General features: G+C 38.2%; 1 protein-coding gene across 1 annotated transcript; it reads right to left on the reverse strand.

The window, feature by feature from the left end:
* Window positions 1–5,466: 5,466 nt before the first annotated feature.
* On the reverse strand, window positions 5,467–17,254 carry LOC139762308 (selenoprotein S-like). Its single transcript, XM_071686927.1, has 6 exons — window positions 17,120–17,254; window positions 15,205–15,340; window positions 12,953–13,096; window positions 12,625–12,728; window positions 11,220–11,379; window positions 5,467–6,847 (listed from the first exon to the last, which is right to left on the reverse strand). The coding sequence occupies exons 2-6, from the start codon at window positions 15,329–15,331 to the stop codon at window positions 6,765–6,767; spliced, it is 618 nt and encodes a 205-aa protein (XP_071543028.1). The 5' UTR covers window positions 15,332–15,340; window positions 17,120–17,254; the 3' UTR covers window positions 5,467–6,764.
* Between the last annotated feature and the right edge of the window lie 234 nt (window positions 17,255–17,488).

Consider the following 17,488-nt stretch of genomic DNA (forward strand, 5'->3'; position numbering starts at 1 on the left):
TATTTAGGGAAGCAGTGATGGCTTGTGCAAAAGATGCTTGTGGCATGAGAAGCGTGGGAGGTGGGTAGATTAAAAGGGGTAGTGAGTGGTGGGATGAAGTAAGATTATTAGTGAAAGAGAAAAGAGAGGCATTTGGACGATTTTTCCAAGGAAATAATGCAAATGACTGGGAGATGTATAAAAGAAAGAGGCAGGAGGTTAAGAGAAAGGTGCAAGAGGTGAAAAAGAGGGCAAATGAGAGTTGGGGTAAGAGAGTATCATTAAATTTTAGGGAGAATAAAAAGATGTTTTGGAAGGAGGTAAATAAAGTGCATAAGACAAGGGAACAAATGGGAACATCAGTGAAGGGGGCAAATGGGGAGGTGATAACGAGTATGGTGATGTGAGAGGGAGATGGAGTGAGTATTTTGAAGGTTTGTTGAATGTGTTTGATGATAGAGTGGCAGATATGGGGTGTTTTGGATGAAGTGGTGTGCAAAGTGAAAGGGTTAGGGAGAAGGATTTGGTAAACAGAGAAGAGGTAGTGAAAGCTTTACGGAAGATGAAAGCCAGCAAGGCAGCAGGTTTGGATGGTATTACAGTGGAATTTATTAAAAAAAGGGGGTGAGTGTATTGTTGACTGGTTGGTAAGATTATTTAATGTAAGTTCTTGGGTGTTCCTGGGAAACTGTGTGGGAGGGTGTTGATTGAGAGGGTGAAGGCATGTACAGAGCATCAGATTGAGGAAGAGCAGTGTGGTTTCAGAAGTGGTAGAGGATGTGCGGATCAGGTGTTTGCTTTGAAGAATGTATGCGAGAAATACTTAGAAAAGCAAGTGGATTTGTATGTAGCATTTATGGATCTGGAGAAGGCATGTGATGGAGTTGATGGGGATGCTCTTTGGAGGGTGTTAGGAGTGTGTGGTGTTGGAGGCAAGATGCTGGAAGCAGTGAAAAGTTTTTATCAAGGATTTAAGACATGTGTACGAGTAGGAAGAGAGGAAAGTGATTGGTTCTGAGTGAATGTTGGTTTGCGGCGGAGGTGCGTGATGTCTCCAAGGGTGTTTAATTTGTTTATGGATGGGGTTGTTGGGGAGGTGAATGCAAGAGTTTTGGAAAGAGGAGTGAGTATGAAGTCTGTTGTGGATGAGAGAGCTTGGGAAGTGAGTCAGTTGCTGTTCGCTGATGATACAGCGCTGGTGGCTGATTCGGGTGAGAAACTGCTGAAGCTGGTGACTGAGTTTGGTAAAGTGTGTGAAAGAAGAAAGTTGAGAGTAAATGTGAATAAGAGCATGGTTATTAGGTCCACTAGGGTTGAGGGACAAGTCAATTGGGAGGTGAGTTTGAATGGAGAAAAACTGGAGGGAGTGAAGTGTTTTAGATATCTGGGAGTGGATTTGGCAGCGGATGGAGCCATGGAAGCAGAAGTGAGTCATAGGGTGGGGGAGGGGGCAAAAGTTCTGGGAGCATCGAAGAATGTGTGGAAGTCGAGAGCATTGTCTTGGAAAGCAGAAATGGGTATGTTTGAAGGAATAGTGGTTCCAACAATGTTATATGGTTGCGAGGCGTGGGCTATGGATAGAGTTGTGCTGGAAATGAGATGTTTGAGGACAATACGTTATGTGAGGTGGTTTGATCGAGAAAGTAATGAAAGGGTAAGAGTGAGGTGTGGTGGTAAAATGGTTTGGTCACATGGAGAGAATGAGTGAGGAAAGATTGACAAAGAGGATGTATGTGTCAGAGGTGGAGGGAACGAGGAGGTGGGTGACCAAATTGGAGGTGGAAAGATGGAGTGAAAAAGATTTTGAGTCATCACGGCCTGAACATGCAGGAGGGTGAAAGGAATCCAAGGAATAGAGTGAATTGGAACGATGTGGTATACCGGGGTCGACGTGCTGTCAGTGGATTGAACCAGGGCATGTGAAGCGTCTGGGTAAACCATGGAAAGTTCTATGGGGCCTGGATGTGGAAAGGGAGCTGTGGATTCAGTGCATTATGCATGACAGCTAGAGACTGAGTGTGAACGAATGTGGCATTTGTTGTCTTTTCCTAGCGCTACCTCGTGCACATGCAGGGGGAAGGGGTTGGTATTTCATTATGTGGTGGGGTGGCGACAGGAATGAATAAGGGGCAGACAGTATGAATACTGTACATATGTGTATATATGTATTTGTATATGTTGAGATGTATAGGTATGTATATGTGCGTGTGTGGACGTGTATATATATACATATGTATGTGGGTGGGTTGGGCCATTCTTTCATCTGTTTCCTTGCGCTACCTTGCTAACGCGGAAGACAGCAACAAAGTATAATAAATAAATGAATATATCCTCCTCGAAGGCTCAGATTGGGGTGCCTAAATGTGTGTGGATGTAACCATGATGAGAAAAAAGGAGAGATAGGTAGTATGTTTGAGGAAAGGAACCTGGATGTTTTGGATCTGAGTGAAACGAAGCTCAAGGGTAAAGGGGAAGAGTGGTTGGGAATGTCTTGGGAGTAAAGCCAGGGGTAAGTGAGAGGACAAGAGCAAGGGAAGGAGTAGCATTACTCCTGAAACTGGAGTGGTGGGAGTATGTGATAGAGTGTAAGAAAGTAAACTAGATTGATACGGGTAAAACTGAAAGTGGATGGAGATGGGTGATTATTGGTGCATATGCACCTGGGCATGAGAAGAGAGATCATGAGAGGCAAGTGTTTTGGGAGCAGCTGAGTGAGTGTGTTAGTGTAGTTTTGATGCACGAGACCGGGTTATAGTGATGGGTGATTTGAATGCAAAGGTGAGTAATGTGGCAGTTAAGGGAATAATTAGTGTACATGGGGTGTTTAGTGTTGTAAATGGAAATGAAGAGCTTGTAGATGATGTGCTGAAAAAGGACTAGTGATTGGGAATACCTGGTTTAAAAAGAGATATACATAAGTATACGTATGTAAGTAGGAGAGATGGCCAGAGAGCGTTACTGGATTATGTGTGAATTGATAGGCGCGCAAAAGAGAGACTTTTGGATGTTAATGCGCTGAGAGGTGCAACTGGAGGAATGTCTGATCATTATCTTGTGGAGGCGAAGGTGAAGATTTGTAGAGATTTTCAGAAAAGAAGAGAGAATGTTGGGGTGAAGAGAGTGGTGAGAGTAAGTGTGCTTGGGAAGGAGACTTGTGTGAGGAAGCACCAGGAGAGACTGAGTACAGAATGGAAAAAGGTGAGAACAAAGGATGTAAGGGGAGTAGGGAAGGAGTGGGACGTATATAGGGAAGCAGTGATGGCTTGTGGAAAAGATGCTTATGGCATGAGAAGCATGGGAGGTGGGCAGATTAGAAAGGGTAGTGAGTGGTGGGAGGAAGAAGTAAGATTATTAGTGAAAGAGAAGAGAGAGGCATTTGGATGATTTTTGCAGGGAAATAATGCAAATGACTGGGAGATGTATAAAAGAAAGAGGCAGGAGGTCAAGAGAAAGGTGCAAGAAGTGAAAAAGAGGGCAAATGAGAGTTGGGGTGAGAGAGTATCATTAAATTTTAGGGAGAATAAAAAGATGTTTTGGAAGGAGGTAAATAAAGTGCATAAGACAAGGGAACAAATGGGAACTTCAGCGAAGGGGGCTAATGGGGAGATGATAACAAGTAGTGGTGATGTGAGAGAGATAGAGTGGGTATTTTGAAGGTTTGTTGAACGTGTTTGATGATAGAGTGGCAGATATAGGGTGTTTTGGTCGAGGTGGTGTGCAGAGTGAGAGGGTTAAGGAGAATGATTTCGTAAACAGAGAAGAGGTAGTAAAAGCTTTGTGGAAGATGAAAGCCGGCTAGGCAGCAGGTTTGGATGGTATTGCAGTGGAAGTTATTAAAAAAGGGGGTGACTGTATTGTTGACTGGTTGGTAAGGTTATTTAATGTATGTATGATTCACGGTGAGGTGCCTGAGGAATGGCAGAATGCTTGCATAGTGCCATTGTACAAAGGCAAAGGGGATAAGAGTGAGTGCTCAAATAACAGAGATACAAGTTTGTTGAGTATTCCTGGGAAATTATATGGAATTATATTGTCCTCAAACACCTCATTTCCAGCACATCCATCCTCCTGCGCACAACTCTATCCATAGCCCACGCCTCGCAACCATACAACATTGTTGGAACCACTATTCCTTCAAACATACCCATTTTTGCTTTCCGAGATAATGTTCTCGACTTCCACACATTCTTCAAGGCTTCCACAATTTTCGCCCCCTCCCCCACCCTATGATCCACTTCCGCTTCCATGGTTCCATCCGCTGCCAGATCCACTCCCAGATATCTAAAACACTTCACTTCCTCCAGTTTTTCTCCATTCAAACTCACCTCCCAATTGACTTCACCCTCAACCCTACTGTACCTAATAACCTTGCTCTTATTCACATTTACTCTTAACTTTCTTCTTTCACACACTTTACCAAACTCAGTCACCACCTTCTGCAGTTTCTCACATGAATCAGCCACCAGCGCTGTATCATCAGCGAACAACAACTGACTCACTTCCCAAGCTCTCTCATCCCCAACAGACTTCATACTTGCCCCTCTTTCCAAAACTCTTGCATTTACCTCCCTAACAACTCCATCCATAAACAAATTAAACAACCATGGAGACATCACACACCCCTGCCGCAAACCTACATTCACTGAGAACCAATCACTTTCCTCTCTTCCTACACGTACACATGCCTTACATCCTCGATAAAAACTTTTCACTGCTTCTAACAACTTTCCTCCCACACCATATATTCTTAATACCTTCCACAGAGCATCTCTATCAACTCTATCATATGCCTTCTCCAGATCCATAAATGCTACATACAAATCATTTGCTTTTCTAAGTATTTCTCACATACATTCTTCAAAGCAAACACCTGATCCACACATCTTCTACCACTTCTGAAACCACACTGCTCTTCCCCAATCTGATGCTCTGTATATGCCTTCACCCTCTCAATCAATATCCTCCCATATAATTTACCAGGAATACTCAACAAACTTATACCTCTGTAATTTGAGCACTCACTCTTATATATAAATTTTAAATTTGAAGATAAAATTTCTGGACCTCTCCCATCTTCCTGGGAGTTAATGTCCTAAGCAGTAAACAATACTGTATAATATATTTTAAAAGGGCAACAGAAAACCTTCTACATCCATTTTTCTGCAGTTTTCAAGTCTAGAGACCTAATAATTTTCTTACTTTTTTAAAAATACAAAAATGCTTCAAAATCATACAGTCTGTTATAACACTGTTCATGTACCTTATTTGCATAATCCATTACAATTACATTTCCTTAACATTACCCAATACCCTCCCCTCATCTCTTTTTCCTCCTCTTCCTCATCTCCTTACTTTATTTTTTTACCATTCACTTCAAGCCACCAAAATATTTCAATAAATCCAGCCCATTTCTCCTCTCTTCTACCCAGATAATGATGAGCATATTGTTTCTTCTGAATCTCTGATGGTTAATACGATACAAAAGTACTCTTTCTCTTCTATTCATTTTATTCATGTAACACATATAAACCTTGCTTTCTGTCATTTTGCTGATACAGGAACAAGCATGAAAGAGAATGAAAGCAAACTAATCACTGAATTCCAAGGAAAATCATAAATTCCAATAACCAAACAAAAAATTACAATTCACATACGGAGAAGCCATATGCATATTTTGATACATATTATTAGAAGGATGGGGAGCAATAAATTAACTTTCATGCTTTCCTTTTCTTTTCTCTTTTACACAATCAAACTTGCACAATTTTTCGGGTAAGAAATTATGATGACAGAATCAGCAACAAAAGAAACCTTACCAATAACCATTTAGCCAATGAAATCACATCACCATAATACCTTCCAGCTAATAACTCTTCTGAAACTATTAACAAAGCAGTTTAAAACATGTCTGCAGGAATAATTGCAACATACATAATAGCTTACCAAAGTACATGAAAGAACAGCATTTCAATTTACTATGCCTCAAAGCTATGAGATATACATACTGAGTGGCAAGGAATTATACATACTAAGCATAAAATGGTGCATTCATGTTTCACATTATACAATATATTTGGCAGGCTAAAGTCAAAAATCTGCACAACAATAATTATAATAAATACTACATATATTCATTTCTCCATTCCTTGATTTCCATGTCATTTCCAGTCTTCAATCTTTAAGCTATGTGTTCATGCTAATACAGCCCAGACAGATCATAAATTGTTAAATAAATGGAAACTGCTTGAAGGCTACAATCACAAACACAGATGAAAGACCAAAAACATCAGAAAAAGCATCCACTATGAACCACAGTTTCACACTGTTTTGGTTCACAGTTTCATATCATCTGATAGAATGGTATACCAAGTGCATAGACTGCTGGGCACTACAAAAGACATAACTGTGAACCTGGCACAGAATCCTAAGCAGCCCAACAGCACATTATTTTGTACACACCTATAATCATCCTCACTACCAATATCTAGGATACACTCACAATGATATTTACCACACTGTACTGTAATACTCCAGTAAAATCATCTGTAACTAACCAAGGTTTAAACCAATCACACTGTAAATCAACCATGTTCTTACAAACACAATATACTGAATAAGGAATTTTCCATCAACAATCAACTTAATTAAGTCATGTATAAATAATTTCACAAACATCTTTAGAAGTACACTGTGAACCATATGGTAATACCAGCTACATTTATTCAAAAGTGCGAGAAAATCCAAGATGTAATGAGGTGATGACTTGGCATGTACTTTCTTTAGCCTCATCCACCACCAGATGAGCCACGCTGACTAGGTCTCCAACCACACGTTCTTCCACTGGAGTCCCCCATCAGAGGGTTGTACTCTGTTGGTTTTAATTAATTATTTAAGAATTGAGCAATTAGCTCCTTATCATATCCCTACATACTCATGATCTTAAAACCATACTTTGGCTTTTTTTTTTTCTTAAATTCATACTTGATCACGGTTTCCCATGTTAGCAAAGTACCGCAAGGAAACAGACGAAGAAAGACACTTCTGCTCACATTCACACACACACACATATATTTTATTTTTTCTATTATACTTTGTCGCTGTCTCCCGCGTTAGCGAGGTAGCACAAGGAAACTGACAAAAGAATGGCCCAACCCACTCACATACACAAGTATATACATACACTTCCACACACGCACATATACATATCTATACATCCCAACGTATACGTATATATGCTCACACAGACATATACATATATATACATGTACATAACTCATACTGCCTGCCCTTATTCATTCCTGTCGCCACCCCACCACAAATGAAATGACAGCCCCCTTCCCCTGCATGTGCTCAATGTAGCGCTAGGAAAAGACAACAAAGGCCACATTCATTCACATTCAGTCTCTTGCTGTCATGAATAATGCACTGAAACCACAGCTCCCTTTCCACACCCAGGCCCCATAATACATGCTCTACACCCCTGAAAAAACCTTCTCACAGCTTCTAGCACTTTACATATATTCTTAAGACCTTCCACAAAGCATCTCTATCAACCCTAACATATGCCTTCTCCAGATCCATAAATACCACATAAAAAATCCTGTGTTTTTCTAAATATGTTTCACACCTTTGTTAAAGTATACACCTGATCAACACATCCTCTACCACTTCTGGAACTACAATGCTCCTCCCTAATCTGATGCTCTGTACATGCCTTCACCTCTCAATCAATACCCTCCCATACAACATACCAGGTATACCATAAATACCGCATAAAAATGCATATTTTTCTAGATGTCTCACATTTTTTAAAGCATACATCCTCTACCACTTCTGGAACTACACTGCTCCTCCCTAATCTGATGCTCTATACATGCCTCCACCTCTCAATCAAAACCCTCCCATACAAGATACCAGGTACACTAAGCAAACTTATACCTCTGTAGTCTGAACACTCACTTATATCCCTCTTGCCTTTCTACAATGGAACCATGCATGCATTCTGCCAATCCTCAGGCCCCTCACCATGATCCATACATATCAACTAATCAACAACATAATCACCCCCTAGCTTGATAAATTCAACTTCAATACCATCCACTCCTGCTGCCATGCCGCATCTCATATCATGGAAGGCTTTCACCATTTCTTATCCCTTCACCAAACCGCTCTCCATGACTCTCTCAGTTCACATATCACCCTAACCAAAACACTCCACATCTGCCATGCTATCAAACACATCCAAAATCCTTCCTGTGCTTTTCTAAATTTCAAAAATCCCTAAACAAGTCATAAGTCATTCAACTACAAAAACATTCTACTAAATAGCAGAACTTATTTTTGTGAATAAAAGATGCAAAAAATTAATGGAAATGGACAGTGTAAGTCCTGCTGTCACCTTAGCCCTCATCAGATCTGTGGGGCATCATACCACAGGGAGTCCTGAGCACAAACACCCTGAAGTGCCCAGCTTTGAGGCACTATATGATGCAGATACAATATTTTCTTTGACCATAATCTTTAACCTTCTCAAGCAAAAATATCCTCTTAAAATTAACCTAAATCTCTGATAAATGTGAACCTATAAATCAACAAACAAGCACAGTAAACAAATGCACAGTTCAATAATATCTGTTCAAAGAGCTTAATATCAGCTCACTCCTTCAGTCAAGCCAACCGAACAAGATTGGAACCTTTTCCTTTTGAAAAACCTTCAACTATGAAACTTCTCATCCTGTGAGGTCATTTATAATCACTACTATTATAAATATCATTACTTCTAAGTTTAAACAGGGTCAAGCTGATGGAGGTTGAGTGCTTCAGGTACATGGGAGTGATTGTGGCACTGAATGAAACTATGAAAAGAGTCAAGGAGCACAGACGAGGGAGAGCTAAGGTCCTGGTGCATGAAAGAGGGCAGTGTCTGTAAAGGGACAAATGGGGATATGTGAAGGCATAGTAGCTCTCACAATGTTGTATGAATGTGGATCTTGGGCCACGATGTACAAAAAAGAAAAATGGGTGAATCTGTTTGAATTGAAATGCTAGAGAGTAATTGGAATGAGAAAGGTTGATGGTTTAAGAAGCAAGTGTCATGGAGGGGTACAGTCATAAGCACAGCTAACTGAGAAGGCTGACTACTGTGTGTTTAGATTCAGGCAAACTGACAGGGTCAGCACAGAAAGACTAAGTGGATCCATGTCACAAATGAAAGGAATGAGGGGAAGCAGACAACCAAAAAAGAGATGGAAAGATAAGAGTGAAGAAGGCATTGGGATATTAAAGTTTGAAAGCTCAGGTGGGCGAGAAGTATGCATTGGACAGAATGTACTGAAGTAATGTGGTAGGTAGGTGAATGGGGAAACATGCACCAACAGGGCAAATATAGAAGTCTGTAATGCTTATATGAGGATGACAGGTTTTGATTTTGGTACATTATGCATGACAACTAGAAATTGAATATGTGCAAATGAGGCCACTGTATGTCATGTTACAGTGCCAATAACTTCCCTAAAGCATGGTGAAAATACAAGGAAAATGCAAAAAGAATTGTAAGAATTTAAGCAAATCAGATGTTTATTTACATTTAAGTGTAGTGATGATGCTCACACATGGCAGTACTCCAAACAGTTTGGTGAGCATTTTAAATGCCAAGCATGAGGTAGCCACTTAAAAAGTAGAGACAAATTTCGGGTAGCATGGAGAACTGAGTCTTTTGTAATCAACAGGAAAAAAAAGTTCACTTAATCATCCACATAAGTATTCATGCACTTATTACTCATTTATATCATTCATTCACCCAGTATAAATGACATGTATCCATACATATTACTTACACAATAAGCAACTCATTCTTGTCTATCATCAAAGACATATCTGTCAAATTCAAGGGCATCTAAAGGTATCAATGGATATAAAAATACAAGTATCCCTGGGGATAGAGGAAAAAAAATACCACCTACATATTCTTTGTGTGTTGTACAATGCAACTAAAATGCTTTTCCAAGAGAAGGAACAGAGAAGGGGCCCATTGGGGATTTTTTCTCTACGGCTCAGTCACCTGAATATGTATATATAAATGATAATTATGAGTAACATCTTTGTCTCATATATCATATTCTGACAAATATCAAGAATGCACAAAGACTGAAGACATCCATCATAAGTGAAAATTAATATTTTCTTATAGTCATGCTGTATGAAACATTTATTGGGATAAACGGGAAATGTTCACACATCAGCAATCAAAAATGTCGAGTTCATCTGCTGCAAAGTAAACACGATGCATTCAAATATAGTAAATCACTCCTAATACTAAAAAAAATTACTGAAAACATGCTATTTACCAGAAAATTATTTACACTACTGCAATTTGCAACATCATATTGTACAAACGTGCACTTTTAGTGCTTTTATCTTATGCTCTAATGTTATCTAATCTTTTTCACAGCACAAACTTCAGAAACTTAATGACATTTTAATTTTCTTAAGAAGTCAAAAGGTTTTATGATACACACATCTTCAGACTGTTTCAGCTTAAAAACATTCTGATCTAAATGGTGTAGCCTAGGTATGCACTGATTCTTTCTATATTTCATGGTTATCTCAGTAGATTCAGTACAGAATTTCACTAGCTTTTCTTTTTGCTTTCTTGTGTCATATATAGTGGTCAAACATATATTGTATAGCAAGATGATGCTGTCGTGTCTCTCAAGTTTATCAAGTCCTTTAAAAAACAAATTTCTGCTCGTAAGCTACAATTCTTACAACTAGCTTTTGCCTTTGAATCTGTCAAGAGACATTCTAGGATAAAATTTTTTTTTTGCATATCTAATATTCTAAATAATACATTATATAAAGGAAATCTTGTCAGGTGCTGAACTGTTCATAACACATACTGCACACAAAATTATTTCTCACAGCATCAGAGAGGTATCCACTTAGCACAAAATCCATACCACAACTGCCATTAGCTTTTGTTGTATTGACAGCAAAACCATAATGGGGATTTTGTATAATGCTGCTATGTTAAGGGTGCCATTGTACAAAGTACTGGTTAAACAAGAGTTTGCTGTATCTCCCGCATTACACAAGAAGGAACAAGGAAAAGAATCTGTCAAGGATTTTTCCCCTAAGATCTAATCATCTCTTTTTGATGCTAACTTAATAAGATGGAAAACACAAACAGGTATGAAAGACAAACAAAAAAACAAAAGACACATGATACTGTTTAAACTAACCTGGTCTTAATCTGGGTTTTCCAGATGGTTTTGTAGTGGAGTTAGAACCTGAGGCAGATGACAATCTGCCTTCAGCAATTCTGTTTTTTGGGCGAGATTCTTTTGTTTGTTTGTGATGCTCCAAATCCTCTTTCTCTTCTTCTTTATTTTTCTCCTCAAGCTGTTAAAAATTTGTTTTATTCATACGTTTCACTCTTATGGAATGATATAACACCGATAGTTTATAGGAAGTACAGGAAAATCTTGTTATCCAAAAGCTCAGATTATGCTGAATAATCATTTCCATTTTAACTGAAAATGATTAACCAGTTAATTCAATATCCTCAACATCATTCTATGAAACAAATTAAATCATTGAGGGTACTATAGAATGTCAAATATACAATTACTGCATAAAATATTTTGTATGCAACACATCTTTTATACCTTACCTTCCAGCCAATACAGTTAAGGTAGCTAACCACATTTACGAGGTGGTACCACAAGGATATAAGTGTGGTGAAATTTCTCTTTGTGGGGCGAGTTCATGGAAACTGATAAGTAAGTGTTGAGTAAATAAGTTAAAACTTGTCTCATGATATGCTGGTTCAACATTCCATGAGAGATGGTTTGTGACAAGAGCATAAACATGATAGTGTAACCTGTGTGTGTCTAGTGAGTGATGTCTGCGATGGTTATAAGTTTAGCAGAGTGGAGATTATAACTGGATTGGAGGGCCAGTTGTTTAGGGCATTTTTGATCATTAGTGTGAAAATGTTTTGCCACTGAGGTGTCTGCAGGAAGTAGAAGGATCTGTGAATAGGACAAGTTTGCTGAAGTGTGATCTTTTTTTATTTCTGCATAGGTGCTGATGGCTGGTTATATAATTCAATCCATCCTTACCCTCATACAGCTTGGAACTGTGAGATTTTGAAATAAATAATTCTTTCATTGACTGATGGCTGAGAAATGTCCAGGTATAAAGACCAACAATGGAAACACTTCAAAAACCTTTTTCAATGGGCAAAAACAGAAACAATAATCATGTAGGACTACATTCCATGTACTTAATATGTGGATTTATCAACTCATGCAAGAATTGTTGATGCAATTATTGATTTTTCAATAAATCTTTATCCTTAAGTTCAAAATGCCTGTCTTGCTAATTTGGAAAGAACAAAGAAATCAACCAAACTAAAGCAAACCTTTATTTTGGCCTAAAAAATAAAATACCTATTTATGAGAATTACTAAAAAAATTTGAGAATCTTGATGACAGCAACATTCCTATTAAATATATTGGTACATTCACAAATAAAACGTGCAAAGTGTATAATTACAAAAATTGCTTTAGAAACTCTGGCTTCCTAGCATCAAAATATTGCTGCAATTCTTTTAACATTACTAAGAAAACTACAAAACATTACCTCTCTTTCTTTTGCCTGTTTCTGTGCTTGTAAATTGTACATCTCCTGCATCCGTTGTCGAGCTTTATCTATTGCTCTTTCTCTTGCTAGAGCTTTATCAGGATCTGGAAGGAGGTTGCTGCATTAGTATATTAAGTACCACCTGATTAAAATGCCTACTAAGTGCTTCATATATGTATACTTATGAATAAAAAATACAACAATGATGTAATTACCAAAAATCATAACACAGTATAGCAAGTGCAAAAACCATACAGCATACAATGTTGATTACAAGTATAAAAAGCAAGTAACTTGCAATTTTGATTACCTTACTTAAAATACTTACCTTTATGATATTCAGCAGCTTCTTTGCTAATTTCACGCTTTCTTAGCCACTGCCGGATTCTGGGCTCCAAGTACCACCACAAAATGTATCCAACCAAAAGAATGGCCAATGCATACCAACCGATGGAAACTATCATCGAGATTACTGCAAAATGATAATGAAGCTATCATAAAGCAGCATGAGCCATGCAGAACCTTCGTTCAAACTTCATACAGAATGGGCACACAAATGTGTGGAGAAAAAAAAAGAAAAAAAAAGAAAAAATTTATATACTGGTTTGGGCAGCAGTAAAGCTCAATCCTAACTTGCTAAATCCCTAGACAATGAGAGCAATCCTGCCTCCTGAGCCTTTTATTTCTAATTTCAAGCAAACAGAATCTTGCTACATGTTGTAAGTAAGGTCTGAAAATGTTTCCACCTCTCAGCTAAAAATTGTAAACAATCGAATCTTGGAACTGGGATCTGACTGTCATTTCTATCTCCTGTATTCTAATCATTTTAATTGACCTCTGACCTCCATTTACTCAGAAGATGAACATCCTGATACATATTTGTGCATGTCTGCTCTCTACACCAAGAGCGACAGAGCACCAAGAACTGATGACTGAGCCCTTGAGGAACCCTTACTTGGTTGCTCCTCCTTTTTTCATCTTTTAGAAATCACTGGACAGGGGAAGGGTTACCAGCGCTCCATCTTCTACCCATTTTAATCACCTTCTATGACAGGAAGGAATTGTGAGGGTAGTATTCTTTCTCCCCCACCCTATCCTCTTAAAGTATTTACAACACTTCACATACCAATGACTAAAGAGAAGCTTGTTGAATATGTCGGTCTTGAACTTATGATGGAGTTCTTAATTTAATAGAAAGCACATAAGAAGAACTGACTCCATATATGCTAATGGTATGAATGTTTCAAAATACAATAATAATACAAACAAGAAAATACCCCATACCGTAGCTGGTTACTGGCTGTGATCAAAATGTGTAAGTAATTAAGATGTCTTATTTTTCTTACTCTTTATCAATTTTCTACTCTTCACAGAAAAACCGATCATACTAGCATGTATCAATCACTGACACATCAAACAAAAGTCTGTCTCCTGAAAGCAGACTTTGCTATTTCTGCAATTAGGGTTTCTAAGATAGAGAGGATGTTACGGTGATACCAAGTATGTTCATGGAGTCAAGAGGTGCAATTACATAACCACTGAAGGAAAGAGGAAAGTTGTGTAGAATTTTTGATAGAGATGGGAAGAAACTGGGGCATGGAGACATTAAACTTAACCAGATTTTGTCTACCCCACTGAGATTTCCCATCCAAGTCTCAGTTTACTGAGGGAGTTGTTTTGAGATGAGATGCAGATGAACTGAGATAATGAGCAAAATAAAAGAATGTGGAAAAACACAGTGTTGCATTGCTAGTATATAAGCACAGGGGCAGGAGCAGGGGACTGGAAATCCTCCCATTCTGCTTTTGCTTTTCCAAAAGAAGGCACAAAGAAGGAGGACAAGTGATGATTTTCACTCTTAGGCTCGGTCCTCTGTTCTTGATGCTACCTCGCTAACATGGGAAACAGCAAATATGAATTAAAAAAAAAGAATACATACACATTTTACTGGGCCCCACCTGCATGGGTTTCATGGCAAATGAAAAGTCACTTTTGTTAAGGTTGTATCAATTAAAGTATAGCCTTGTCAAAAAACTTCTCACTTCAAACGAGTTCATAATTTCCCCCACAATGAAAAGTAGTGTAGCCTTGGGCTGCATAAGGCTCTGGAGAGTGGACCTTGGTAATACTCTGACCCTTTCTTAGAACAGGGTCCTGGGGGAAGTTGTCTAAAATATATGTAACTTCGCTGTACATTCTATCAATGTAATGAAATAGATGTTTCATTAGATAATTTTAGCAATTCTTTTTTAATTTTTCACATGCAGCATCTGAATAATTAATTTTTTTCTCTTTTATCAAAAGGCTCACCTAAGCCTGGTAGTTTCGTACAGTGCATCCCCTCTCACAGGTCCTGTTCATGAGAACATAGTTTAATAGTTATGCATGCCTGAGGGACATTATTCAGAGTTGTTAGACAGCTCTGACAGTTCTGGCAAGGAAGAATACTTCTATCACTGGAAATGTAGATGACTCTTCCTCCTACATTTCAATCTTCAAGAGATGGTTCACCCAGATGGAAGCACAGATGCCCATCTCAAAGGGTAATTCATTACTTCTTGATCAAAATAATCAGTTTACCTTTGGAAACAACGATGGAAATAAACCACGGGCTATGCTGCTGAAGTGTTGGTGGGTGAAGCCTATCAATATCTGCCTCTTCCTCAAGCTCATCAGGCTCAGCTATCACTAGCTGTGGCTCTCCCATCGTTAATGTCTGTAAATAAGGAAAAAAAAAAATAACTCTTAAAGCACTGTTAATGCATAAGAGCAATTAATATGGCTTAAAACATTACTCTTCCTCTAATATGCAATACTACAATCTAATATAATTCAAGTTACGTACCAAACTCACATGCCAAGGACAGAAGTAAATGAAATAAGTGATATACTGAATTAGCAAGTAGAGGTCCTTATAAAAATCTTTATTCTCACTTTTACGCACATGCTTCAATACAAATCTATAATGATTATCAACAAATACACAGTTGAAGTTTTATGAATGTCAGCAATTCTAACTCGAGGGAAAGTTGTTGAAAATTAGACACTGCAAAGCTCAACATGAGGAACAAGTTGAACTTTATTTAAATATATTTATTTTTTTCTTTCAAACTATTCGCCATTTCCCGCGTTAGCAAGGTAGCGTTAAGAACAGAGGACTGGGCCTCTGAGGGAATATCCTCACCTGACCCCCTTCTCTGTTCCTTCTTTTGGAAAATTAAAAAAAAAAAAACGAGGGGAGGATTTCCAGCCCCCCACTCCCTTCCCTTTTAGTTGCCTTCTACGACACGCAGGGAATACGTGGGAAGTATTCTTTCTCCCCTATCCCCAGGGGATATATACATTTATATTAAAAAAGTGAACCAAAACATTGACGATTTCAGAACTTACCATTACCTTACCAATATACCTAGTTTCTTTTTTTTTCATTAAGGTCTATATCACTTATTTCTTGGAAGTTTTATCATTCTTTTATGATATTCATTTCATATGAGAAATCGTTTTCCAACTTTATAATTTCATCGTTATGATGTACAGGGGTGTTTGGTTGAAAGATATGCTACTACTGCCCAATTTACAATTGTTCAACAGAAAACATAAGATGGACAGATCTTTCACAAGTATTTCTGTAATCACTACACTACATACACCAAAAAATACAAAAGTTATTTCTCATTGCTAGTTTATGTACTTAGCTAAAATAGCCTTAAACTTTTAAGATTTATCCTATTATCATATTTGAAAAGTATGGTAATGTTTGATTTGCCACTGTATGGCACCCTGTCTACAGTGCCTAATGACAGCTAGGAAATGATGACCCTAATAATCGCTAATCATTTTTCCAAATCACATAAATTTGTGCTAATATGGGAGGTCAGGTAAGGTTCTCATAGTTTTTATGGATCTTTTATATGTTTCACCATTTCATGTCAACCCGACATTCTGTATGACTTTTCCTTAACCTGATACCTTATATATTCTCATAATATAATATCCATTAACCCAAACCACACTGTCAAGTCTTATTGAGATCCCGATATTCGTAAGTACCAATGCAAACCATAACCAATACCCAAAGCCGTTAATGCCGTGTAAGCAAGACCACGACCATAACATCCTTCTCATTGTACCCCCAGACCAGCTGAAATCTGGAATATCTAATAATAAAGTTCTGGGCCCTAAAGTTTAAGCAAGGACAATCTAACTATTCGAACATTTAATTCAATTGAACGCTGGGAAGACCTGCCATTTTACTCTAACTCCAACACAACACTACAACACAAGTCGGTCAAAACCACGTTAGCTTACAATATGGAGAGCAAATGACAGTAAGGGCCAAGGAAGATGCCTAAAATCATGGAAGTTCATGTGACTTGGTCCTTCACCATACAAACGCCACTATACAGTCAACCTCAATTGACAAAACGTTATTGAATACGTCCTGACGTATCTCCTCTATCAAGCTACTTCGTAAACTGTAAATTATAATACAAACCTTTATCTAACTGGCCATGGAAGAACTGAAATTACATGTCACAAAATTGAGTAAGGATCACGTCCCGTTCTGTGTTTACTGGAAGTGTCCAGGGACGTGGCTGCCTGACGCAGGCCTGCCAACCCTCCACACACCGACATGACGCAATTTTAAAATCTAATACTTTCTTCTGAAAATTCATAGATTTTCTCTGGAAAAATATATCATGGTATTCCCTTTTTTGCTATGGATTTCATTTCACATTAAATGATACACGTTTGCCTCAAATATAACTTTTCGATAAAAAAATGTAAACCGTGATATGTCTTTCATGCATAGCAAGATAAATATTTCCTCTTCTGGTAACAATACTATTGTGTCTAAAATAAC

Source organism: Panulirus ornatus, chromosome 43 (assembly GCF_036320965.1).
Source record: "Panulirus ornatus isolate Po-2019 chromosome 43, ASM3632096v1, whole genome shotgun sequence".
In the NCBI taxonomy this organism is placed as follows: domain Eukaryota; kingdom Metazoa; phylum Arthropoda; class Malacostraca; order Decapoda; family Palinuridae; genus Panulirus; species Panulirus ornatus.

Coding starts and splice junctions, on each gene's coding strand:
- LOC139762308 (XM_071686927.1), bottom strand. CDS start 15,331: ATGGGAGAGCCACAGCTAGTGATAGCTGAGCCTGATGAGCTTGAGGAA. Junction 13,097..15,204: donor TTCCATCGTTGTTTCCAAAG/GTAAACTGATTA, acceptor ATCATTTTGCAG/TAATCTCGATGATAGTTTCC. Junction 6,848..11,219: donor AAAACCCAGATTAAGACCAG/GTTAGTTTAAAC, acceptor TAAAACCAACAG/AGTACAACCCTCTGATGGGG.